This window comes from Stegodyphus dumicola, chromosome 4, assembly GCF_044657685.1.
Source record: "Stegodyphus dumicola isolate Sdum_Otavi_A_Nest chromosome 4, ASM4465768v1".
Taxonomy (NCBI): domain Eukaryota; kingdom Metazoa; phylum Arthropoda; class Arachnida; order Araneae; family Eresidae; genus Stegodyphus; species Stegodyphus dumicola.
In genome coordinates this window covers 254,379,004-254,406,217 of record NC_140771.1, presented here as the reverse complement: position 1 = coordinate 254,406,217, position 27,214 = coordinate 254,379,004, and the positions used below count along the sequence as shown (strand labels likewise).

Below are 27,214 nucleotides of genomic sequence, written 5' to 3'. Positions count from 1 at the left end.
AATATGTGACACAAGTCCTCTTGAATTGTTGGATAATATGAGAAGAGGGGTGACAGACCCTCAGGTCCCTCACTCGGAGTGTTCTTCATCAAAATTTAAAAGGTACTTTCACTTTCTAATGGCTGTAAATCAGTTGCTTCCTGTGGTGTAGCTCTAGCAATGTTCTTAGCAGTGAGACAAATAATGGATGAGTATTGGTTATTATCAATGAATGCATTTAGTTGTAAGTGTCTGGGCATTTGGAACAACATCATATTTAAGTAAAGTTCAAGGAATGATAACACAATAAATTAACATACTTTATTAATAATAATATCATACAGGATTATTAAAAACTATATTAAGCAAGAGTTATAACTTTTTTCTTCGCAACTTTTTACTATGTCCATCACCGGAGGAGTGTCGATTAACAGAATTTTCATTTTTATATACAGCATGTCCACTTTCTTTAAGATGTTCAAAAAGTTTATTTCTTGACTTGAAGGTAGTATTACAGGTTTCACACAATGTGGAAGGCTAAAAAATAATTAGAACAGGTAAGGTACACAAAATATACAAAACAGAAATTTCTCAGGATTACATACAACTTAACTAGATACCACAGCAAATGCACCTTATTATCACAATCATACAAAAATGAAGATACGTGCACAGTAATATTTTACCAAATAAATGTTATATTGCAAGATACTGCAAACCAGCCATCTAATTTCTTTTTGAAATCAAATTGTAAAATCTACACAGATTTTGAATAGGAACATGAATATGCACTAAATTCACCTTATTATCACAATCATACAAAAATGAAAATACAGGCACAGTAACATTTTACCACATAAACTTTATACTGCAAACCAGCTATCCAATTTCCTTTTGATATGCAAATTTTAAATAGGAATATGAATGTGCATGGCTTGAAAGCTTTTAGATATTATTCTTTCACTGAGTCCTTAAAGTAAATAAAAGATAATCATTAGAAATATAATGAAAATTTTTATCAACCATGGAAATTATTGCAGCCTGCAATCTGAGAAACTTAACAGTGATTTTAAAAGATTTACTAAATGTACAGAAAGTATTTACACATTTTCTCTATGAATTTAAATATTAATTTTAAAATACAAACATGACTGGCATCAAATTGGAAAAAGGTTTAATTACCATCTGTAGCATTAAAAATATTCTTTTCTTTAAAATGTTGCTGAAAACTAAACAGTGTATCGAAGACTATATTTTTATGCTGTCCAAAGAGATTATTTAATTATTAAAAAAAGATGTGAAAAGCATAGTTTTAATATTTCTACATGTAAAATTAGTGACATAATTAATACAAAAGGAAAGAAATGACAAAATTTACATCTGACTGGGGAAAAAGGCAAAAAATGCATACCAAACAAAGATATGTACAACACTTATTAAATTTAAAGTTGCATCTCATGTTTTAAAGGAAAATTCAGTCCCCCATCAAAAGAGCTATTGCAAAATCGTTAAACATCTTTGTAGGAAATGTGAACAAAATTATAAAATCTGATTTAAAGCTAATCAAAACAAAAAAAACATGATGTTCATCGCCTAATGCCAAAACATATTTCTCAGCATAAGACTAAGTGCAGATTGCTTGTATGACAATTATTTGGCAGGTGAAAAATGGAAATATATAGTTACAATTGACGAGGCTTGGATTTGATTGCAATCGAAAAAGATTGATTTACTACCAAAAAAGAGCAGAAAAAGATTTACCGTATATACCCGCGTATAAGTCGAGATATTTTGGACCAAAAAAAGACTTCAAATTGGGGAGGTCGACTTATACGCAGGGCCATAAAAAATTAAAAGAATCGGAAGTTCAAAAATTTCTTTATATAATGCAGTTGTTTTCTTCCCGCACTCAAATTGGATGACTTATCACATAAGTCACTTACTTGAAGTAATTTCATGACTTAAATTGTGACGAACTAATCACAGAGTTTCATACTTTAACTAGAGTAAGTTTCGATTAAACCAAAGAATTTTCGGCCCCCGAACAACCGATCAATATTGAGCAATAAAAAAGTTTCGCCAACACGCCAAGAAAAGAGAAATGCAGATAGTTTTTACGTACGTATAAGTCTTTATAATAGTTATTGTTCATTCATGAAACACTTTTGTTAACGCGTCAAAATTTAAAAAAATAGCCCACACAATAACTGAACAGTTTTGAATATTTCTTTTAACTTTTAAAAAGGGGAAATGCAGATAGTTTTTACGTATGCGAATCTTTTCCGGAACAAATTCTAGAAGTTTACTATATACGATCATTTTCCCCCAATTATCCTGCGTTTTGGATATGTTGGCGATGCTTTTGCTGTGTTCTATTCTGCTACGAGTTCTATGAAATGTTTGGTGAATCTGACCACGAATCGGACGTTGAAGGACTTTGATCTTGTTTATTTACCAAGGTATTTTTTATCGTATATTTACTTTTTTTTTTTTTTCCTCAGATGATTTTGAATAAATGTAGTACTTAAAGAAAAATTTTTTCGAAGTTTCTCGATCGATTTCGGAAATGGGGGATCGACTTATACGCGGGTATATATGGTAATATGTTGGTTCAGAGAAAACAAGGAAAGTTTTTCTAAAAGCAGCATCCTAAAACATTGGATGGACTCTGGAAGTTTGAGAAGGAAGAGTGGAATAAAATCAACCATAATGTTTTAATAAAATGACTTTTACCTTGGAAATCAAGATGTAATATTATAGTTCAACAAAAGGGCCATCAGACTGAACATATTAGAAAATAAAATTCTAAGGTTTGTTTATACATAAATCTTTGTAAAATTATTACAAAAATGTGTGAGCACCCTCACACATTTTTGTAATGATTAATGTACTTTAAACAGGGAGATTACTGTAATTAAATTCTCCATGAAATATTTAAAAAAATAAGCAAATATATTCAGTTAATTAAAGCAACAAAAATGATGCAACATACTTTCTCAGTTTTTTCTTCAACAACTGGAGATACGGTGTTAGAAGAACTTGCGTCCTTTTGAATTTTCTCTTTCTTTCCCTTTTTCCTAATGGGTTCGCTATATTAAAATATAAAAATTCAAAATTAAATGTGAAATTTTAAAATTAAAAATGTGCAATATAAAAATAATAAAAATTTCACATTAACCCCTTAACTGCCGCGGGCGTATATATACGCCTTGCTCAGCCGATGCGTTAACTGCCCCAGATGCGCAGCCGATGCGTTAACTTTGCGAATAATTTTAGGTGTAGCAGCGCAAAGCAAATGATAGCAGTTTGGAAGGACGTATATATACGCCTGGGGCAGTTAACGCATCGGCTGAGCAAGGCGTATATATACGCCCGCGGCAGTTAAGGGGTTAATAACCACACTAAATATCACTCAGTGTGTAGTAATGTCATAATCAAACCATTTCAGTCACACACATAATATTCTTACAATGCACCCACTATTCAACACATTGTTATGTTATATCAGCCTTTAATTGTAACAGGAACAGAAATAATGTAGCTATGTTTTTATGATTTCAAGGCAAAGCATATTAAAGATTTGGGTATTCTGACAGTTATTTTTCTAAAAGAAATATCTCAAACATAAACTAATTCACACATTAAGGATTCGTTAAGTTAAATATTATTTATTTAAGTATGTTATATGAATTTAACACATGGTTTGTAGTGAAACCTTTCATGGCAAACACTGACAAATGACCAATATTTTGAAGAACAAACACACACACTAGAAGTGATTAATTGTAATATTTTTTAGGAATGACACTTTCTTATATAATGACAAAATCAAATACATTAAGGCTAAATCAACACTGCCTTTGCTTGGATTCGAACCACCGATCTTCCAGTGCTAGCTGGACTTGCTATACAACTTACGCCACTGAATTCCTTACATTCTTCTCGACTTGAAAGGTGACTGGGAAAAAGCGCAACACCCAACTAACCAACCACAGGTGATCTTGAATTCTTTCACCTGTTTTCACTATATATGTGTATAAATAAATAAATGATTCACTTCATTGTAAATTCCACATCTGTACCGTTATGGATCCAATTTCAAATTATTGATCTTCAATATTAGTTATAAAATTCTTCTAAATAATGAATAGTATAATGATAAAACAATTCTAAATTTTCAATACATGGCCAATTTTCTTTCAAAATGATATAAGCTGTGCACTGTACATTATTTCAATATATATATATCTCATACAGTAAGGGTGAATTTGTGACTGGACAGGGTAGTCCCTCTCTAGCAACCATGAATGAAGCATTGAAGGGACCCAGTTCATGTGTGCTGACTTTTGATCTAACATACTTGCTAGCACTGTGGAATTTCACCTTTAATTCTTCTTTGATTATGTTGAATAACTTATGAGTGAAGTTTATTTTTGTTATTTTTGCATATGTGCTAAGCTAATATATTTTTCTAACCTAATTATGATGTAAAACTGGCATATCATCTTCATCCTTGCATTAACACATCACAGAGTCATTATACGTGTCTGTGGAATTTGGGACTTTAACAACTATCATGTGTGTAAGACGTGACAGGTCTATATATATATATATATATATATATACACAGTCAAAAGTCATTAATTCGGACACCCATAATTCGGACCTCAAAGCTAAAAATTTCTGCGCATGCGCCACGTTGGCACATGCGTTTTACGCGTGCGCGTAAGACCTTGACTACTGCGCATATGCGTGTGCGCAAGTGCAGAATACGTTTTCGCCTGCGCGTTTAATGTATAACGGATGGTGTAAGCCAAAATTATCTAATTATCTATTTCAATTAATGTTAATGATTGCGTTGTTCCTTAATCTTCGAATTGGATCCCTCTTATTATTTTTTGCAGACTGTAAGAGCAATTTTATAAAAGTGAACTTGAACTTTCGATTATGTCAAATAGAATTTCCGATGCTGGAACTTCCAAAGGATCTACAAAACGAAAGCGTGTTTCGAAGTCCAACAAACAAAAAGTGGAATTGCTGCAAAAAATGGATAAAGACATGAAGAATGTGACAGAGAGGTTAGTGAAAACGAAAAAATTTCGATTGACAAGTTATTCGGTATTCTCGGCACAGCAATTATTGGGACTTGAACAGCGGAACTTTGTAACTGAACAAGAACTTTGTAACTGAACAATGTCTGTTTATAGAATTAAAGAGAAAGTATTATCACATAAACATTGAAAGAAATGTTTAATAAAGTAAACAAATAAATATTAAGCTTTTTTTTTTTTTTTTTTTTTTTTTTGTGTGTGTGTGTGTGTAAATTTTGATACTCTTTAGATCATAATTGTTCTTTATTTCATAAATTAAGGTTTCATATTTTTAATTTTAGAATTTCTGCATGCCATCTTATGAGATTTAAACTGATGATCTATAATCCGGAAAAAATCGATAATCCGGAATCGCCGAAGTCCCGACGAGTCCGGATTAATGACTTTTGACTGTACTTTAATTTTTAAAAAAACGAGGAAACAAAACATTCGTAACACATTGCTTATTTCCCTACATTCTTCAATGTGCTTATTTTTATTTCAGTTTACATTTGGGTTAATTTAGATGGCAAAAAGGGAATGAGGTAGGGTGGCTGTTCAGTGTGAAGAATGCACAAAAGTGCCGTGCAAATAATCAAAATTTTTTTAAAACATCAAAAAGCATCTTTTGTAAAATGTTCTGCTTTAAATTTGCTAGTTTCAGTTTTGGGGAAAAGATGCCAAATAGATTACAGCCTGCCTGGGTGTAAATTTAGTTTACACATAGAAAAAATCACCAAAATTCTATGCTGTTAATCTATTCTCTCGCTGAAAATAGATACTGACAAGAGTTATGATTGTTCCGTGGCTTCAGCAACCTGTTTTCCCACTTTGATTTTGAGATTATAAACATCATTACACAGACCTCATGCAGAAAAGATCATGATTCATTGTTTTTATTTTACTGGGATAATTATATGTAACTCAAATAATTAAAAATATGCAAAAGTTCTTCTGTCCTTAAGGTCAAATTTTGTGATTGGTTTTTAAATTATTTCCTAATTAGGTATCGAAGCTGTCCAACTGGTATGGGGTTGTTGACTGCCATGCTGATGGGCAAGGAGAAGGCATGGATATTTTTAAGTGTACAGTGTCTAAGGGGACACACAAAATACATAGTAAGCCAAAAGTCCTCTGGAGAGGTTGATGTAAGGGAAGAGGGGTGGGACACCCTCAGACTAGCCTTACAGTGGAACACCAGTGTAAGGTTTAATTTTAATGACACCCTCGGACTGCCAGGGTGTCCTCTCTCAAAATTGGGGTAGAACTGTACAGTTAGTGTGAAGGCATTATAATGATGAATTTCTAGTGTCCCGCCTATTTTTACCTGTACCTGATAAGCTATCAAGTTCAAATTTTGTACACACACTAATTGCTGATGGGCATACAATGTAGTAAAGTGATTTTTTTTTTTCAAAACTTGAGTTAGGTTTTTTTTTTTTTTTTTTTTTTTTTTTTTTTTTTTTAATTTAATGTTGAAATGATTTTTCTCATATATTTTTGCTTAATGAATAAACTAAAACTCTCATCATTTCACTATCTGAATTATCAGATACAGTGGGGAACTATATGATAAATTATTTTTCTCTTTTTAATTCATAAATGATTTTATGGCATTTACATAAAAGCTTTTTTTATAAAACCCTTTGGCTCTCCTTAAACTGCTCTGAAACAGGCATTTTAAATTCTCCTCCTATATACATTCACTTTCTAATTGGCAATAAATCTCTTGCTTCACTGGAACCAGTGTAAGGCTTTTGATGAAACACTAATGAGTTTTTTCTCATGCGGTACTTTTCCGTTTCACCGGCGCAAATCTCACCAAGCAGACTTTATTTGGTGACAACATACAGTATACACATAAAAAATGTTAGTTCTAAGAATTCTTTAATTTGAAGGCATAAACATTTTAATATTGTTTAAAATTTTGTAAAAAGCCAATAAATAAAGACTGTAAATTTGTAAAAGACATTAAAAAGACATTGATGAATTTAACCATTAACTTTGCCTTTTCTATATTCTCTCAGTAGAATTGAGGAATTTAACCCTTGACTCTGCCTTCGAGTGAGCGGTGTGATTGCATCCTAATTGACTTAATTACTACAAATGACCTTAAAGCATAAAATTGAACTATCTGGTAAAAATTCCATGTAATTGTATGCCAGTATTGAAAGAAACAATCAATCTGATAAGAAATGGCTGAGACTTGTTTTGAAAATGAGGCGTAAAAGGTTACCAGCTAGGATATTCTGTTTGGCATCAGGTGTACCATTATTGGCGACTTTATCATATGCGCCGGCAAAATGGAAAAGTACCTCTCGCGTTAATGAGAGTCATTACCCACTAACGTCTAGATTGCGTGGTCTCGACCCCTTACCCTTTGAGGGGTGGTCTATAAAATAATTTAAATTGTGGTAAAATTTTGCATTAATTGTAACTTATGGAACCTAAAGCTGAGTTCATACGACAGTATAAAGGGCATAAGTGGTTTAAGGCAAGCTGAATTGCCAGGCAACCAGTTTGTGCTATACCACAAATCTGGTTTAGGGCTTTTGGCATAAAGTTCCAAGTTTCCAACTTTATGCTGACTTGGGATAAGCGTCGACCAATCAGAGCCAATGCATGAAATCTGAATGGGAAAGCTGTAGACACATCCATGCATGCAAAAATTTAGTTTCTCTAAGTGTGAAGGCTTAGACTCTGTGCTGCAGGTGTGAATGGAATTCCCACATTTTATTCCTTGTGATTATGTCTCTGTGACATTTACTTCGCTATCTGAACGCAGCCTAAGAACACAAAATTGACACAAAAAAATCTAAAGTGAAATCCTGAATTTTGAGGGCAGGTATATATTTTATATTGGTGCCCTCTAAAACATTTTTTTTAGGAGCTGCCAATTGTTATTTTTTGTTTTTTCATCTATTTTTGGATACTTTTGATGTGCATCTATAGAGATGGGTGCTTGAATATAGTTATATAAGTCTAAAGTCAAAAATTTTTTAATTCTGCCAGAAATTTAAAATTTTAAAAATAAAATGTATGTTTTTATGCACTTTGATGATGCTACCCAGCTGAACATGTTGTTAATGCAAAATATGGACGAAAAAGCTTTTGAAAGTGATTTAAATTCAATATTATTATTTTATAAAAAAATTAAGCAAATATAACACTGCATGAATAAACCGTATCATGCTGTAATTGAAATAGTATAATGTTACAAGGAGATGTAACTCAGGTATCAAAAATGAAAAATGAAACACTATGACTCAGCTGGAAAATAAAGTTGCATTTTTGAAGTTACTATATTTTATGTTTTAGATAATATATAAAAAGAGTATGCTTCAAGCTATGATAGTAAGACTGGCCCGCCCACATATTTTCGATTATTGTGCCCCATAAAGGCATCTTTTTAATTATTTGTAAATATAGGGGAAAAAAAAAACCTTGAATATTTGTTTTCTCCCTTTTTTTTCCCCTTCCAAAGAGAAACGTTTTGCATCTAAAACTGGCCTCAGAAATATTTTTCCTCCTTTCACCATCTGTGAAGTCTTATTTCGAAAACCATGTACTTGTATCTTGACCCAGGACAAAAATTTCTCGTTTTCCCTAGTTTCTCATCTGAAATAAACAATGATACTCTAAAGCAGCAGTTCTTAACCTTTGACTAATATGTACCATTTGAACAAAAATTTAAAAACTTTTAGTACCACCACTACATTTTACAATGATTATTTTTCAGTTTCTAAATAAATATATATATATATAAATGTTTTGCCATCTGCACATCCTATTTGTTGTTTGTATTAAATATTAGATTAAAAATTGATTACCATATTAATTATGAAAATTTAAGTTATAATCACTTTAATTCTAAAATTTAGTATGAAATTTAGGCCTGTTTAAGAGAGATAACTTTCTTTATGTCTAGTCTAGTTTTACTTAGTTTTAAATACAAATTAGATCCAGTTTTAATTTTGTTCTGTATTTATTTTTTAAGCATAACATGGAAGAAAATCCTTGTTCAGACAAACAGCCAATAAAAATTTAACAGCTTTATTTGAAATGCCTTTTTTTTTTTTTTTTTCCAGTTCAGCCAAAGTTAAAGTGTGTTATTTTTGAAATCTTCAGTTAGAGTTTAATCGCAGGAAATTTCTATCAATTGTTCTTTTTCTTTGATAATTCACTTTGGTAAATAATTTCAACATGTATTTTTTGAAATTATTTACCAATGAAAAACAATGATTTTTAGTGCTGGATGCTAATTCTTTTATTTTTGGTTAGAAAACTTTCTAAAAGTGGTAAAAAGCTTAAAATATTATAATCCAAAACTTGATTATTAGCTTATTATTTTATCTCAAATGGTAAACAAATTAACACTTTGCTCTTGTTATCCTAAATTTAATTAATTTAACTTTCAAAAAATATCAGCATAATATGCTAAACATGCCTGTTATGACCTCCACTGCCCGCCAAGAGATGGCAATGTATAATCTTTCTAGTTTTTCTGTATCATAGTATATGTATAATGAGTAGCAATAAATGTCTTCTTCAGAATGGCGGCGTTGAACTTTTAATGAGTGTGAAGCCCAAATTCCGTTCCCACAAAAGAGGTGAAAATTTTTTTGGTGTCAGGAAGAGGGATTAGGTGAGAATGTGGTGGTAAAAATGTGTATCATCAAATTTTGTGTGAAAAAATAGTGTCGTGATATGAGAATACGTGTTGTGCGGAAATCGAAAGTGAAGATGATGATTCCATTGTGTAGATTATGGCGAGTAGTTATTTCGGTTTGTTGAAATAATGTTTAGTGTTAAATTCTGTTTATTAGTGTTGTGTATTGAGGCGTTCCTACTTGATACTTTGAGTTGATAGTGTCTATTTTGAGTTTGATGTGTTCATTTTTGTGCTCATTGTGTTCTAGTTGTCAATTCAAGGTTGTTGTATTTTTCTTTGAATTAAGATAAGTCTGAAGTCTCTTAAGTCATTAAAAAAATACGAGTTGACGCTCGTGGCTGAGGAGTTGGGATTAGTAATTCCGAGCTGGGTGAAAATTGTTACTTTGAAATATTCTTAATGTGATACGAAAATTTCGTAATTATAAAATAGCGTTTAATGGTGACATAGAGAAGGCTTTCTTCATGATAAAAATTTCTGAAAGAGATAGAAAATTCTTAAAATTTCTTTGGTATTCAGATAACCCTAGTGAAGAATATAAAATTATGAGCATGAAAAGACTACCCTTTGGATGTAAAAGTTCCCCTTTCATTCTGAGTGCTACGATAAAGCATCATATAAAAAAATATGAGGAAAGTAAACCGAAGTCATTTGAAATTTTAAATTCATCAATTTACATAGACGATTTGTATTATGGTGGAGACTGTGAGAGAATCATTTGTTATCGGGTATTAAAAAGTGGTGTATTTAATTTGAGGAAACTGGGGTCGAACAGTAGAGAATTAGAAAAATTGTGGATAGAAAATGGACTTAGTGACAGTGAGATAGTGGGAGTTATACAGCTGAAAGTCCTAGGGTTGAATTGGAATCCTGATAGAGATGAGTTGTCGTTGGAGGTGAAGGTTTTGGTGAATTCATGGAAAATATTGTGACGCACTAAAAGGCGTGTTTTACAGACAGCTGCAAGAATCTTTGACCCTATTGGTTTGATTACGCCATTTGTGATGCGTATAAAGTTATTGTTACAGGAAATTTGGAAGAGAGTGTGTGACTGGAATGAAGAGTTGCCCGAGGACTTGCAGCAAAAGTGGATAACAAGGCGTAATGAAACTGGAAAATTATTAGATGTTACTATACCGAGATATTGTTTTCTGGATTGTGAGAATGAGCAGTCGGAAGTACATGTGTTTTGCTATGCCTCACCAAATACTTACGGAACTGTTATTTATTTTAGATATTGTGAGAATAATGGAAATTACAGAGTACGTTTTATAATGTTACTATACCGAGATATTGTTTTATAATGTCGAAGAGAGTATCTTATATAATGTCCAAGAGTAGAGTGTCACAGTTAAAGAAACTAACACTGCCACGGTTGGAGCTAATGACCAAGGTAATAGGTGCTAGAGTGGGAAATTAACTTAAGAGTATTTTCAAGGATAAAATTGGAAGAATAGTGTTTTGGAGTAATTCTTTTATTGCATTGCATTGGGTGAAGGGAAGTGCAAAGAGATGGAAACAGTTTGCTGCCATCCAGGTTGTGGAAACTCAGAAAAGATCAAATCCAAGTATTATTGTTCGTCTGACGATAGGATTTGCTTACTAGAGGAATCTCGGCTGAGAAGTTGGTACTTAATGAAAAATGGTGGTCAGGTCCCATTTGGCTTCGAAAAAGTTTTAAGAGTTGGCCTAAGCAGTGGGTTAGAGGGTTACCGAATGTAGACAGTGCGGAAATACTAAGAGAGCAAAAAAAAAAATTCTGTCAAATGTTTTGTAGTTCAGTTGGAATTACTTGAGCAGTTTTGGAACAAATTTTCAGTTTGGAGCAAGTTGCAGAGAGTTGTCGCTTGGCGTTTAAGGTTTATAAGAAATGTGAGGGGGAATAGGATTTTGACTCCTTTGTTAAAAACAAGTGAACTAAAAGAAGCACATGATATTATAATCAAACTAGTCCAAAGAACTGAGTATGAAAAGGAAATACCTACTTTAGAGAAAGCGAGAGTATTAAAGAAAAGTTCTTTAATTTCTCTAAATCCATTCTTAGACAACAGTGGCATACTACATGTAGGAGGACGACGAGGAAGACCAGCTGAAATATTCAGTGATTGTGGAACAAACTTTATCGGTGCAAAGAATTACTTAAAAGCATGTACGATGGAGGCACTTGGTACCTACTTGACCAACGAAGGCATTAAATTGACAATGAATGTTCCATCAGCACTCATTTTGGAGGCCTCTGAGAGGCTGCCGTTAAATCCATGAAGTTTCACATGAGACGTGTTATAGGATCGCAGATCCTCTCACAAGAAGAATTTTCAATGTGTCTAGTGGAGATTGAAGCCATACGTAACTCCCATCCTTTAGTGCGTGCTTCTGAGGACCCAAATCATTTTTCTGTCATTACATCGGGTCACTTTATTATCGGATCCGAGTTAAAAAGTATTCCTGAGCCTGATGTTACAAATGAGAAAATTCCCATCAGTGAACCATGGAAATTAGTCACACAGATTACCCAATCGTTTTCGAAATCATGGTCAAAAGACTACTTGACTCAGTTGCAAGTGCGAAAACTTTCCAGTGGCGATTTACGTGTGAATGAATTGGTGCTAATCAAGGATGAGAACTTGCCACCACTTAAGTGGAACATGGTAAAAGTAACTTGCACTTAGGGAACTGACCAAAGAGTAAGGTCAGTCAACTTAAAAACTGTGTCGGGTGAAATGAAACGACCAATACATAAACGGGTCAGACTTCCTATAAATGACTGATTGATTTATCTTTTTCATGTTTATAATTATATTTACAGTTTTTTTAATTTTTATGTGTTTCATTTATATTTCTAGTTGAGCTGATGTCGAGATCATGGGGGCCCAGTGTGTCATGACCCCCCCTGCCCGCCAAGAGATGGCGCTGTATAATCTTTCTAGTTTTTCTGTACCATACTATATGTACAGTGAGTAGGAATAAATGTCTTGTTCAGAATGGCGGCGTTGATATTTTAATGAATGTGGAGTCCAATTTCTGACCCCCCTTCACAATAGAGGTGAACAATGCCAACCATAATTCACTAAATAAACATTTATACAAAGCAAATTTTGAATCCTAGAGGAAATTTTTAATTTCTTATTGAAGTTCTAAAGAACTATTTAAAACTTAGCCTCTGCTTAACCACCTTACTTTGGAATGTAACAAAAGCCAGGCTTTTAATAAAATTAACATTTTCACAACTTGATTCAAAACGATATTTCTGGTTTTCGGGGATTGTTTTGACTACTAAAGCTTCATGATGAATCAAGCAGTGAGTAAATTTAGTTTCAGGTGCGACTTTCTTTATTTGAGAAATAACTCGGAATGTTTTCCTGTTATAGCCCGAGCTCCGTAACTACATATAGCAATGCACTTATTCCAAGGAATATTATTCTCATATATCAAATTGTCAATTACTTTGAAAATTTCATTTGCAGTTGCTCTATCATGAAGAGATCCACAAATAAATACTCTTCAGCAATTCGTTTAACTTCTTCAAAACATATGTAAACTAATAATTGAACAAAGTTTGTTTTATCAGTATTTTCATTCAACTGCAATGGAAATACTCACTGTTTTATTTTTTGAATAAGTGCCTTTTTTAAAGAATTTGCCATTTCATGAATTCGTTGACTTACCGTATCATTTTTAATGGAATATTATTAATTAGATTAAAAATTATAATTATTTTTATTTAATAATGTTAAAACGATATCTTTAGCTGCTGGTATTATAAGGTTTTCTCCAATAGGTGGTCTCTTTGTCACCTAATAAGTGGGCTACCACTGCCTCCTATGAAGTGATGAAAAAATTACAACTATGCCTTATTTGGGATTCAGAAGCAGGCCCTTCAGTGTGGCCAGTCAGAGTCACTAACCATTTTCCTGTCTATTGGGCAATTTACAAAATTTTGCTTATATAATTTACTGATTACCTTTTAGCTGTCAAATTCTGTTCAGCATTATCTTCGGGGATATCTTTTTGGCTTTCATTTGTTAGATCATCATCTTCAATTTTAATTTTACTCATTTCTGAATCTAAGGTGCTCGAATCAATCTAAAATTTAAAAAGGAGCACAATAACCATTAAGGACACTTTTTCAAAATATAGTTGGCATATTTTTAAAATAAATAACACAATAAATAAATAAATTCAACTAAAAAAATCTGTATTATCTTTACAGAAATAAATGTTTTCTAAATTATTAACAATGTATTTTGACATATTTCTACATTTTAAAACATAAAATAGTCTTAAATAAAATTCAATACTTTTAAAAAACAAAACTTCAAATACTGGTTATTTTGAATTTCAATGAATTCATCGAAACAATTTCAATGAAGTTTTTCATTATTTAATACTTTTAATTCTAATATCAGTCCCAAACAAGGCTTATTAACCCTTTGTTGGTTGCGAACGAGTTCTGCTCATGAATGAATGTCGAGTGCATGCAAATGAATTCAGTTACATTAACAATGTTTGCTTAAAGGACACAAATTCTACTCACAACATAGAATTTTTTGCCAATATGCAAAACCAAGCTAACATCAGAATAACAACCTTGAAATAGTTCAATGTTCTTTGCATTACAAACAAGTATAAATCACAGAAACTAATTGATTATAAGTCACATATACTGTATAATTTCTTGCAAAATGAAGAGGAAGTTAGTTGCAACATTGTGGCATCATCATTCTTCATTTCAATAGTAATTTATTTCCTCAAATCGTTCCCCAAAAGAATAAATAAATTTCATTCTACTAATAAACAGATTTTGAAAAATAAAGCATTTTCAGCAATTAAAGATTTCACTTTAATGGAAACTTGGATATCAGCTTTGTTAGTTTGCACAGCTATTAGTTTTCTTGTCTCCCCCCCCCCCATATAAGAAGCATTAGAAATTCACCTATGCCCTTGTTAAGATTTCAGTGCAGGTTTTTTTTTATTGCTAGTAGGATATGCATCACTTATACCACAAACCCACATAGTGGAGAAATATACGTTCTTATATTCTCCTTCACTTGTGACTGGATGGGAAGTAGACCCAGTTGCTATGTCTAGGTGCTGACAAAATATCATCTGCCACATTTTAGTTGAAAGACATTCACAAGATTTTTTTAATAAGAAATTTTGAAGTTAGAAATGTGAAAAAAGTGAACTGCGGTACTAAATTGAACATTGGGATTTAATTTCAGGATCTTCTGATCCCTAGGTGGACATAATGCCACTTATATCATAGACAGGGAAAGGGGAAAATTTTTACATTCGCACATACTTACAGGTCGACTTGGGAAGGAGGACATCCAGCCACCAAGTATAAGTGATTATGAATTATTGCCTGTCACATTTGGGCCATTGTAAAGCTATAGTTATTTAAGCTTTTAAGAACAGAAGACATGAAAATCATTCAAATTATCTTAAATTACAAGTAATAAACATAATTGTTCCTTTAGAATACTTCAACCTAATGAAGCTGTAAATCATATCTCTAGAGAATTGAATCACTATGTGACTGAAAAGATTATTTCAAGAATTTACACTATTCAGAATATATTATTAATCTGAGAATAATGTAAGTACTGTATTAACACTACTTACTGCAATGTTTGTTAACAGTTAAATTTGAAGAAGTACAAGGAAAAAAAAAAAAAAAAAAATTCTTTAAGTAAATACATTCTGTAATGCTACATAAAGTTACACTAATTTATCTTTTAACATTTATTCTTTAACTACTTCAAAATGTATATAGTGTTTGTTAAAACTTCTACTTACAACAATTAAAATTCAATTAAAAATATAAAACACACAAAAAGTTATCATCGAGTATAAGCAACTGAGAGAATTCTGAACGGTGCTGCAGCGGGATATTGTAAGTAAAAGGAAAGCAATGACAGTTGATTTTGGCAACTTTCAAAGGGTTAAATATATCTTCATCATGTTTACATGCTAAATATTTAAACACAGAATATATAAATTATAAGCAAATCATTTAAATGTTAAAGTTCAGCTAGTAATCAATAGGTAGTTTTTAACTATAGCTATGTGAAACATTATGAAGGATTTTTAAAACTGAACTTACAGATTCTTCAGGTTCAAGTACAGCCACCTTGTTTTTCTTCTTCTTCTTTTTGGATTTTGTGGAACTGTATGCAAAATAAGAAAGCATACTGTTAAATGATAACTAACAACAAATAAAAAACTACTGTTGATCTCTTAAAAACATAAATGAATTACATTATCTTCAGTAGGACAATACTGTTTAAAATACTTGAATTAACTTTAACATTCTGCATGAAAATGGATTGTTGTGGAACATGTGTATTCAATATACAAGTTCAAATAAATTCTCCAATGTCCTAATTGTGGCTCGTGAGATACTTGCTGCAATTTGCTCTCTGAAATGAGACTTGTTTGCTACAAACAGTTGTTTATTTTTTTAATATAATTGCTTTTTGAAATAAAAACCACGAAATGACACATTTCTTTATTAATAGCTAATTTAACTTCTTATATCATGTGTGTAATAATTTAATCAATTTCAAACTGTCTGCCGTAGAATTATCGTCAGAGTAGCAAACAAAATTGCAAAAAATTCTATTTCCATTAATAGCTATCTTAGAATATTACTTTTAGAACAGATAATGGGCTGTCAAAAAAGCCTAAAATTTACAAATACAAGATAATTTAAAAAGTAATTCCCTCTACATTGCCCCATTTCATTGCTTTACCACAGTTGAAATCCAACGTGTTGGAAGATTAGTTATTCTTTGTAGAATACTACATTTATTCAGTCCTTGAATGACTTGGGTCACTAAAGAAATCTGTTTCAAGAAGGAAAATCTGCTATGGCTATTCCAATTTGGGGAGAAATTCAAAATCTGGGGATTGCAGGATTGGCAAAATAAACTTTCCCGTTCTTATTTGGTTAGGAGAGTTGCCCAATTATCTCATGTGTGGGTGTCCTTCAAAATTAATTCCACATCCCTAAGGAAGGCAAATCATTTTTATGCAATTTCTTCACATATTTTGCAACATCTCACAATAATATGCTGCAGTTAAAACATTTTTCTTGCAAAACTTTATCTTCTGTACTAATTCCTTGGTAATTCTGGGGAGAAATCATAATTTATTTCATCAATGTTTGAGCATGCTTAACTTTTTTAGATCTGAGGGAGGACCAATTGTTTGACAATGATTTCAATTCTGCTCAAAGTGCTCAATTCCCATTTTGTCAACTGCTGTCATTCGAGATGTAAATCTTTCACCTTCATCATGTTGCATTAACCAATGAAGGATGAACTGGATACAAATATCTCTCTTCTACAAAACTTCTGTCAAAATATGGCATAGTGATACAGATAAAATCGCTTGTGCTAGTTTCTTGTATGCTGCTTAGCGAACTTCTTTCTTTCTATGTCATCACAAGAATAAAGCAGTAGGATAGACACTTTCCGACCCCCAGTACTTCTAAAATTTTTCACCCTTAGTTCTGCCGCTCAGTGACATAGCACCAGTTAACCCAGCTCTGGTACTGGCATTATACTTCTTTAATATATTGATATATTTTATCTTCTTAATCTTTGATCATTATGTATGTCAGCCACATTCTCCATGAAAGCTCTATAGCCTAAAGGAATGTTGTAGTGCTACGAGCCTCTGCCTGATCATTGCAAGTTTCAAGCAATGTAATGTGAAACTTTTCAGGATTTCCCTCTATAAATTTTCAGTTGGAAGTCTGATTTTCTACAATCATAGTACCCTCATACGCCTACAGATTCCATTTCAAAAATTCAATTCAAATTCCATTTAGGATTGTTTTTCCTATATGCAGGTTGTGTAACCATTACACTGAAGAATAAATTTTAAAAAAATGTGTTTTATTCTTTCCTCCCATTTTATTTTATCCTTTCTCTGTTGGAGTTATTTCACTTAGAAATTTAAGATAAAACGGTAAATCAATTGATAGCATTTATGGGTCCAACAGTTAACAATTTGAATACGAATATACAAGTATAACAGGAACTCAGGATCTAAACTATTGTGTAGACATCTAGCATGTCTGTGCATTTCTATAGAAATTTGGAGAATTAAACTATCCTATTATATATGCATTATCTGCATTTGTGAAATAAATTTGTTATAGTAGTTGTAAGCATATTTTCTTTTTGTACTATTAGTTTTTATGTCCCTTGTATTTGAAATTAGCCCTAAATTCAACATCCACGGCTGAAGAAATCGACAAGTAGACAGTTGAAATATGTGGCCTATGAAATATTTATATATTTTATGAACCACTAGATTTATTAGCAATAAGTCATCTATGCTCAGAATTATTGGGATAGTTTCGAAAATTTTCAAGGATGCTCAGGTGTAATGATTAGATAAAAATTCTGGCAGATTTTGCTGGATGCTACATTGAAATAATATAACACTTAGCACCATCAAGAGTGACACTGATGATTCAGACACCATAGCAATTGTGTTTAATTTTTTGTTAATTTTTCTACACTGGACATCACTTAATTAGTCGTTCTAAAGTTTTGGGTTAAAATTTTTAACAATTTCTAAGGTTAGGATTCAAAACATTAGAATGATGATAAAAGCTCCAAGATTTGATGTTTGGAATTTAAAATCTTCCTGAAAATTTCTGAGATCTGAGGATTCAAATGTCTGTAGAAGAATCAAAATGCAACTTGAAATCCATTTTTGCATCTAATAAATTAATTCAATTATTTAACGCTACATTTGGTCTCGGTATGCTAAAATAATAATAATAATAATAAATTATTAATTTTTATGAAAAAGAAAAGTTGATAAAAGATTCCATTTAGGAAATTAATTTCAATTTAATTTTAAAAAAAGTTGATAGCTTTTTTTAAAATATTTTTTCTTTCTGAAATAAAAGTTTCTCTGCAATGTGTGTTGACTTGCATTGCTTTATTTATTTTTTAAAAAAGACTACTTTTGAGTTTGAACTCAAAGAAAAAAATACTCTTTTTTTAAATTAATTATTTATAATTCACTCAAACGAAAAACGTTTTACATAACTGTATTTTTAAAGACCAATACATATTCTTCCGATTTTAGCTTACTTCTACTAAAATCAAACAACGATTGCAAAATGAGGAGGATAAAGGAGACAAAAAGAAAATGTTTGCTTTATCTGTCTGAAAGTACATAATACAGTAATTTCAAATTTATATTTTATTGTGATCTACTTTTCTGAATACAGGGCAGAGAAAAAAAATATTTACTTACATTTATATGTAACCATGTTAATCACACATTAAATGCAAAATTCTCATTAATTTACTTCAAAAGTTTCATTCCATTGAAAACATGTCTTATTATTTTTGAAACAGTATAAATACGGATTTATGGCTCTCGAACATTCATGAAATTTACTATGCGGCTCCTGTCAGCATGAAGTTTGGCCACACCTGTTAAATACAGTTAGAAAATAAAGGGAGAAGAAAAGAAACTTGCTCCTTTTGCAAATCTCGGGACTGTAAGCTGCAATTTTTTTCAAAATTTATTGCATGGGAGAACACTCCTTTATGCAAATAACTTGAAGAAATAAAATTATAAAATTGATACTTTAAGTTAAAGATATTCTTTTCATTTTGTTATTAGTATTCTTTGAAAACACAATGATGACAAAACATTTCTTTTGATAAAAATCATATAATTGAATGATCAACTATTATATTAACCATTTACCAAAATGATAGTATAAAAGACTGCATTAAATACCAGATGTTTTGATTAACAACTGGAGGGAAAATTAAAGGATTCTTTCAGGAACTAAATATGGAAGGCTAATGTAGAAATTTCTTTATTTAATTCATTCTAATGCTCACAGCAATTGTAAGATGGACAGTCAATATAAAAACACATGTAAGCAAACAAATTGCATTAAAGGATTAATTAAAGGATTCTTTCAGGAACTAAATATGGAAAGCTAATGTAGAAATTTCTTTATTTAATTCATTCTAATGCCCACAGCAATTATAAGATGGACAGTCAATATAAAAACACATGTATGTAAACAAATTGCATTACTAAATACAATGGAACCTTCTGTTTAGATTAAAGATTCTCAACCTTTTTTGTTCAATGCACCCCTTTCACCAATGCTAGATCACTCTTCCTCCTTTTCAAAATAATTATTTATCTAGATTTGGATGATATTTTTAATGTGTTTTATAAATGACACAATAAAATGTATAAAAAATGTTGATAAATGCCAAAATTTGAAAAAGAGTAGTTTTTTTACATTTATAAACTAACAGTAAATACTTAGCAGCTAAACGAAGGCTGACCAAATCTCCCTCTGAAACTATCAAAGGTTGAGAAAGCCCTGGTCTAGATCCTGGGATTAGTTGATACTCTAATTAACTTTCCAAAATATTTTATTTGGTCTATCTGTAGCATTAGAGGCCCGGTGGCGCAGTGGCTAGTGCATTGCACAGCAGCACGATAGATCCGGGGTTCGAACCCCGGGCTGGGCAAGGTCGACTCAGCCTTTTGTTCCTTGATTTCCATCCCTTGGGTCGATAAAATGAGTACCAAGTTCGCTTGGGGACTAAACACTGGGGGTCCTGCGACAAGCTGACCACTTGTTCAGGGCATATGCTTATGCACCCGGGGCCCACGGTCAAGAAAGCACATTTCAGGGCACTGCAGGCATTGGCCCATTAGGGCTGTTTGCGCCACTGAGTTTTTTATCTGTAGCATTAACATGAACAACCTTACTAATTTGATATCACAAAATGGAAAGCAGCTTAAGTGACTATAAATTACCTTCCTTCTACTAACATTTACTTTACCTAGCATTTTACGATAAAAGAAGTAGCTGATATTAATTAAAAAATGGAAACCTGGAGAATGAGCAATATTTGACAATTAATAATGGTCATGCTATTTGAAGAAATAAGGAATGAAAAAACAATAAAGCATTATAAAGCTGTCAAAATAAATAAAATATATTCTTGATGGAAAAGCTCTGAAAATGATTTTAACATTTCAATCCACAAAGAAGTCTCACACACCATGGACATAATTTGTCATTTTCTCTCACCTTAAAATAGTACAAGTGCAACTTTGAAATATTTATAAGCATTGAAGATACTTTGTTTGCTATAAATAAACTAAAACAACTACACAATTTATTCTACAAATGAATTTAAAAGCAATATCTTCATGTAAATTATCTTACTATCATATAGTTTCAGTTAATGGGGGAAAAACTTGACAAAAATATATCCAGCTAAAAAGTAATCTATAAAATACGTAAGAGCAAATTTTGAAAGTATGTGCATGATTAATACATATATTCAATAGATATGAAACATTTCACATATTTGTGATCATTCTGCATAAAAGAACTGCATGAAACTACAGATAAATGTTGACTCAAAAAAAATATTGGCAATACACTGAGTTATGCTGAGAACTACCTCTCTGACCAAGCATATGGCAAGGTTGATGGCCATAGAGAAATAATGTTAAAATATGGACAACAAAATGTAATAATGTTTCTTTAATTATTTATTTATAGAAATGCCCGACATTTAGCCACTAAGCCATCAGTCTTGTGGCAAGTAGCGTGCTCGAAATGGGAAAATACAGCAGCTTTCAAACTGAAAGTCATAGAATTTGCACAGGAAAATGGAAAAAGAGCAGCAGCAAGATGTTGATGAAACGTATGCACGCAATTGGAGCAAACATCATGATCAACTGGCGGCAACGAACAAAACAAGACGTGCTCTTCGTGGTTCGAAACGCAAGTTTCCGAACTTCGAAAAAAGTAGTTGCATATATTCGTGATATGCGTGCTCAAGAGTATGCAGTAATATGGGAAATGTGCCAAATAAGAACACTTGCTGCAGCATGAGAAGAAGACATGTATGCATCGCAATTCAAGGCGAGATGGATGGACTTGATTTTTGGAAAGAGAAAAAAGTGACAAGAGAGAAGATCTGAGGGATAATCATAGCTACTGATCCATGGAGTTTTGTGCTTCAGTAAGAGCTACTGTATAAGCTGAGTTAAATGGCAGGGGTGTGGTCATGGTGAACTTTCAGTTCACTGGTTACATATAATTTTGGTCTTTTAAGATGAACACATTCCCTCAAATGCCCCAACACTTCACAACAGTACTTTTTGGTTACTTTCTGGCCAGGTGCAGTAAATTTATGATGCTTGAGGTTCTTGAAGAAAACTACTAATAATATCTTCTTGTGCTTTCTTGGGTCTCAGAAAGGTTAGAATCATGACCATATATTCATAATTCATCACCAGTTACAAACATTTTTCAAAAAGTTTTTGCCACTTTGGCACAGTGAAAATTTATAGCAGCAGAAATCTAGTTTTCTTTTTCGTCTCTCAACACAGTTTGGGCACAAACTTTGCAAACATACATATCATACCCACGTCTTTAACAAGAAAGGATAGAAATAGAAAGGAATCTAACTAATATTAAGCTCTTTGGATATCTCACAGACAATAATTCGATAATTTTCCCACAAAATAACACAACTAAATCAACAAAGAAAAATAATTTTCAGTTTTACTTATAGTTTTGTTGACTACATATCTCTTGTGACATTTATCACTTTCAATATCTTCTTGGCCATCTGGGAAACATTTAGATCACTCATAAATTTCCAGATGGCTCACATATTCCTCCCCATACCCTTAATGCAACTTTGCCTCAGTGTAAGGTCAAAATTTGATATTAATTCTCTGCTCAATATTCTCTACTGCTATTTTCTGTGCAAACAGAAATCAAATTTATGGAAAAGTACTTAGTTAAAATGATCCATAAAAATTATTTTAGAGAATCATTTTTCCTTTCCCCTTTCTTGTCTTTTTGAAACCTTCTTGATATTTTTAAAACTGAAACAATTTGTATTCAAAATTATAATAATAAAAAAATCAATAATTTTTTAAATTATCAATTCTTAATAATTTTAATTTGACTGAATATTCTTGACTTAATTAAGAAGACAAGAATAACTTTTTGCTATTTATTTAAGGAAGACTAAAATTTCAGTAAAAATTTATTACCTTTTCTTTCTTTCTTTTCTCTTTTTAATTTTCTTCTTTTTTTTTAATAGTACCAGCAATAATAATGTTAAATTAACAACAAAGCATAATTCTGACAACATGAGATCTGAACAACTCAGTTACATAATTTAGTTTTTTCAAACAATTTTATTTTAAAAGAAATTATCAAAAAATATTTATTACAATTCATTTACGTTATTTTAAAAGAAATAAAAAATTTTTTCGAATAAGCTTTGGCATTTTATTATTATAACACAATTTATCTTAAAATTTAACCAATTTTATTACCTTTTTATCAACACATCTAGCAATGCTTCACTAGATACATTTTCATCTGAATCAGACTTTTTTGATGTATTATCATCCTCTTCTTCAATGCCATTTTCAGCTGCATTACTATTTTCCATTGCCTCTTCTTCCTCCATCATAAATTTTAAAAGAGCAACATTTTCCTTATGTTTTTTTGAGTTTTCATGATTTTTCATTCTACATAAATGGGGGGAAAACAAGTAAAGATAAGTCAAAATAAATTTAAAATATATTCTGAACCTTTCAATCATGAATATAAGCAGATGCTTACGCTTTGGCAGATCTAAAATCCTTCTCACATGCAACACAATATAATTCCTCATTATAGTCTATATTTTTCTCATCTGAAAACAAGAATATAGAGATTAAAAATAAACAAAATACAAAATAAATAAATAAACACAAATAAAAATTTTTATAATATTATTAGGTAAGATAACAAAGAGCATTTCATGTTCATAGATACCATACAATCTTTGAAAATATATGCACTATTTATAATGGAAATATTTTCAATATATCTAATGCAAAAAATATTAAATAAATTAAATCTTTTTGTCAGGTGATGGCCACTAACTACATCATGTAATCCCTTTAACGTGCACAAATTTTGAAAAAAAATAAATAAATAAATAAATAACTATAAAAAATGATATAATAAAATTTTAATAATACTGTATGATAAAATTTACACAAATAATCTTAAATTATAAATGTGCATCTTAAACTAAGAAAATTTAATTTTCATATTTTATGTACTTTAAACACTTATATTACATTTAATGAACTACAGAAGGAAAAATCACACTTTATTCGAAGACTATCAACTACTTTCCTTTTCTTTGAAGCATATTTTATATGAACTTCAAATACTGCATTAAAATACTTTCAGAAATTGATCAAACTAGTGCAAAAAATATATAAAATATAAACTTTATAACAAACCATTTTATTACAGAGCTGACCACCTTAAAATCCATTTTTAACTTAAAAAGACATGTTTCTTTTTATGTCATAGAACAGTGCAATCTTTTAGTTTTTCAAAACTACCTTGAATTTTACTTTTATATTCATCCAAATCAGAGACACAGTTTGATAATTAAAAAATTCGGAAATCCAGTAATGGTGAATAATCAGATGCAGAATTAATGGACTTATCAATATAATGCAGCAAATAACAAATTTTAGCAACATAATTTATTATAAAAATGCAAAATTTTACATAAAGTTTTACACAGAATAACTCGAACACATTTAATGATTAAAATTACACTAGATGATAAACTATTGGATATGATTAATTAATTAGTTTTTATAAATTTATGTTCTGGAATCTACATTATTGCTGTTGTATGAAAACTTTTCACAGTTCAAATGTCAAAACACTGTTAATGAGAAAATTTAAAAAAATTTCCTTCTCGAATGCTTTCTGGTTTATTATACTCTGCACATTTTATAAATATATTTAACACTTCAAAAACCCTTACAGCAAGTAATATTAGTTCCAGAATGAGAAATGAGATGGGAATTAATTAAATATTCTTCCTCATCATTCTCCACTTCTTATACCAGCAAGGTTTTTCAAATTTGGCTTATCTTTAACCCAATCAGCTAATTTTGTTTACATAAAGCGTGACCATAAAATTATTCAGAGGTACATTAGAGATTGAGTTCAGTAGTTCAGAGCGATTGACCATAGAAATATATTTTTACTTTCTTCTATAGAATAGTGCTACATAATGCTGACCCTGAAGCAAGTGCAAAATGCTTCAAATTACTTCTAAAAATCACACCTGCAGTTTATCAGCATTCAAGTTGCATTCATGCTGCACAACAGCACTTACATTGGATACAAGCATGATGAATTACTAGAATTTTACTACCTTGTAATTTACTAGCAGGTTCATCCTAAAAATGCTGATTTAAAAGAAAAAGTAAGTCTCCACTTTTGGGCGGGGGGGGGGGGTTAAATTTTAACCGATATGTTTTATGTTTTTAAAGCGTTTATAAGTCAAGTTTTATACATCCATTTACATAATAATTTCTATACACCAAGTAAATGATACCGACATTTATTGTGAATATAAAACAATATCATTAATATCATTAAAGAATGCAATTATAAACAACATATTTTCTTTCTCAGAAAATTCTAATTCAAATAAATAATGACACCTAAAAATTTTTAATTTATCAGTCAATTCATAAAAATATGAAAATGCATATATTTCAAAAATGAAAACTGGCAGATATGAGCTTTTTTTTAGATATTTCAATTCATTTAATTTTTATTACATTCAATAAAAATTATCTTTAAGCTTTATATTGTATTCTACTCATATATTTAATGATTCATTTGTCTGTGAATTCACAAGTGAGTTCATTTGTGTCATTTCAATGTGTATAAACTTCTGTCAAGGGCTGATCATTCACAGAAGAAATAAGATCAATTAGTAATACAGGAACAGAAATGCAACTGTAATGCAGTAGAGTTGCAGCAGTAATGGTAAACTGGTTTGCATGATGTCAAAGATTACGTAAAATGGATTCTCTCTCTCTCTCTCTCTTTTTTTTTTTTTTTTTTTTTTTTTTAAGATGTGCCAGGAATTTGGGATGAATGGCATGGACTTCTAAAACAAAAAGATAGTTGCTTCATCATGCAGAAGAAACTCTACATGACAGTTCATGAGTGATGGCTACTTGCTTTGGTCTTTCCCAAACCACCGTCTGGAGGATCCTGAACTTGAATAAATGAATCCTTACACCATGAGCAGCATATCAGCTGCTGCTGCCTAGTGATTGATTATCAACAAAGGCTTGCTTTTGCTCAATGATATCATCTGCAAAAGAGTGTGAAAAGTCCCCCCCCCCTTTTTTTTTGGTTTGCATCTTATTCATTGATGAAGCATACTTTATGAGGGAATGTTGCTGTAATACACACAACTTGCATGTATGGGTAATGATAAGTATCTATACTACACAAACATGTGCAACACAACTTTGGTTTGCAGTCAGTATACAGTCCAGCAATGTGGAAGACCACTTAAACGTTAAATGACCGCGCCCGAGATATCTTGGAAATAGACACCGTTTCAATTTTCCTATGGACAGGTTAACTCGGGCACTGAAAATTTTATGGATACTTAATGCCATCGCCTGTAATATCATATGGCAATCAACACTCTGCCATTCTTATGTTTTCTTAGCTGTGGGAGGGGTCCAAGCAGGTTTTGTAATTGGTTCCTCTATGACCCTGAGCTGCAGAACTGAATTGTAAATTCAGTTTCTTTTGTTAGTCCATGCAGATTACCAGATTATCACGCTGTTGCACACTGTGTGATGTGCCACTATGGGTTATACCATGTTTCAGACTGTAGCATACTGTCAATGGTATCTATAGATTGTAAAATGTATTTATTGGATTTCTACTTTAGCTCTTATTACCTAGACTACAGTTTTGTATTACTTTTGGCTAGATTGTGTTTTTTTTTGTCCCTGTTTCACTGAAGCCCAAGTTAATTAGGATAATGTCATGAACCATAATAAATATCTTGTTTTCCCCCTCGAAAAAAAAAATTTGGCACCTTACAAAGCTACATCTGGTGAGCTATATCTGTAGATAATAAAAATGTTATAAAAAGTTCATGGATTTTCGGCATAATTTTTAATATAAATTTGCTCATTAAGCGGTTAATAGACCCCTATTTTTTCATTATTCATTTGTACAGATGATTATCATAAGATTTTTTTGGGGAGGATGCCTGAATGATTAACATTTCCAGCACTCACTGCTCTATATTATGTGGTTCTAGAATAATGAGGGCTAGGTCTATTTCAGATATGATATTTGGGAGCAACTTTGTGCAACATTTGGATAACAGTGGATTAAACATGATGGCCGCATTCAATGGCCTGCATAATCACCAGACCTACCTTCCCTGTAATTTTTAATGTAGGGTTATGTTAAAGATGCTATTTGGCATGTTCATGAATGCTTATATCTTCAAAACTACAAATGTTACAATCAATGTAAATACATCATTAGACAGATGAAAGAGAACATTAG

At 31.4% G+C, this 27,214-nt stretch overlaps 1 protein-coding gene across 1 annotated transcript in view; it reads right to left on the bottom strand.

The window, feature by feature from the left end:
• Positions 1-278: 278 nt before the first annotated feature.
• The window catches only part of LOC118204828 (dnaJ homolog subfamily C member 21), a 61,814-nt gene continuing 34,878 nt past the window's right edge, over positions 279-27,214 (bottom strand). Inside the window, exons 9-14 of the mRNA XM_085816225.1 lie at positions 23,420-23,492; positions 23,128-23,325; positions 15,848-15,911; positions 13,703-13,824; positions 2,972-3,068; positions 279-516 (exon numbers count right to left, since the gene is read on the bottom strand). Coding sequence (XP_085672351.1) covers positions 352-516; positions 2,972-3,068; positions 13,703-13,824; positions 15,848-15,911; positions 23,128-23,325; positions 23,420-23,492 — 719 coding nt within the window. The 3' untranslated portion in view covers positions 279-351. The remainder of the gene's footprint in view (positions 517-2,971; positions 3,069-13,702; positions 13,825-15,847; positions 15,912-23,127; positions 23,326-23,419; positions 23,493-27,214) is intronic.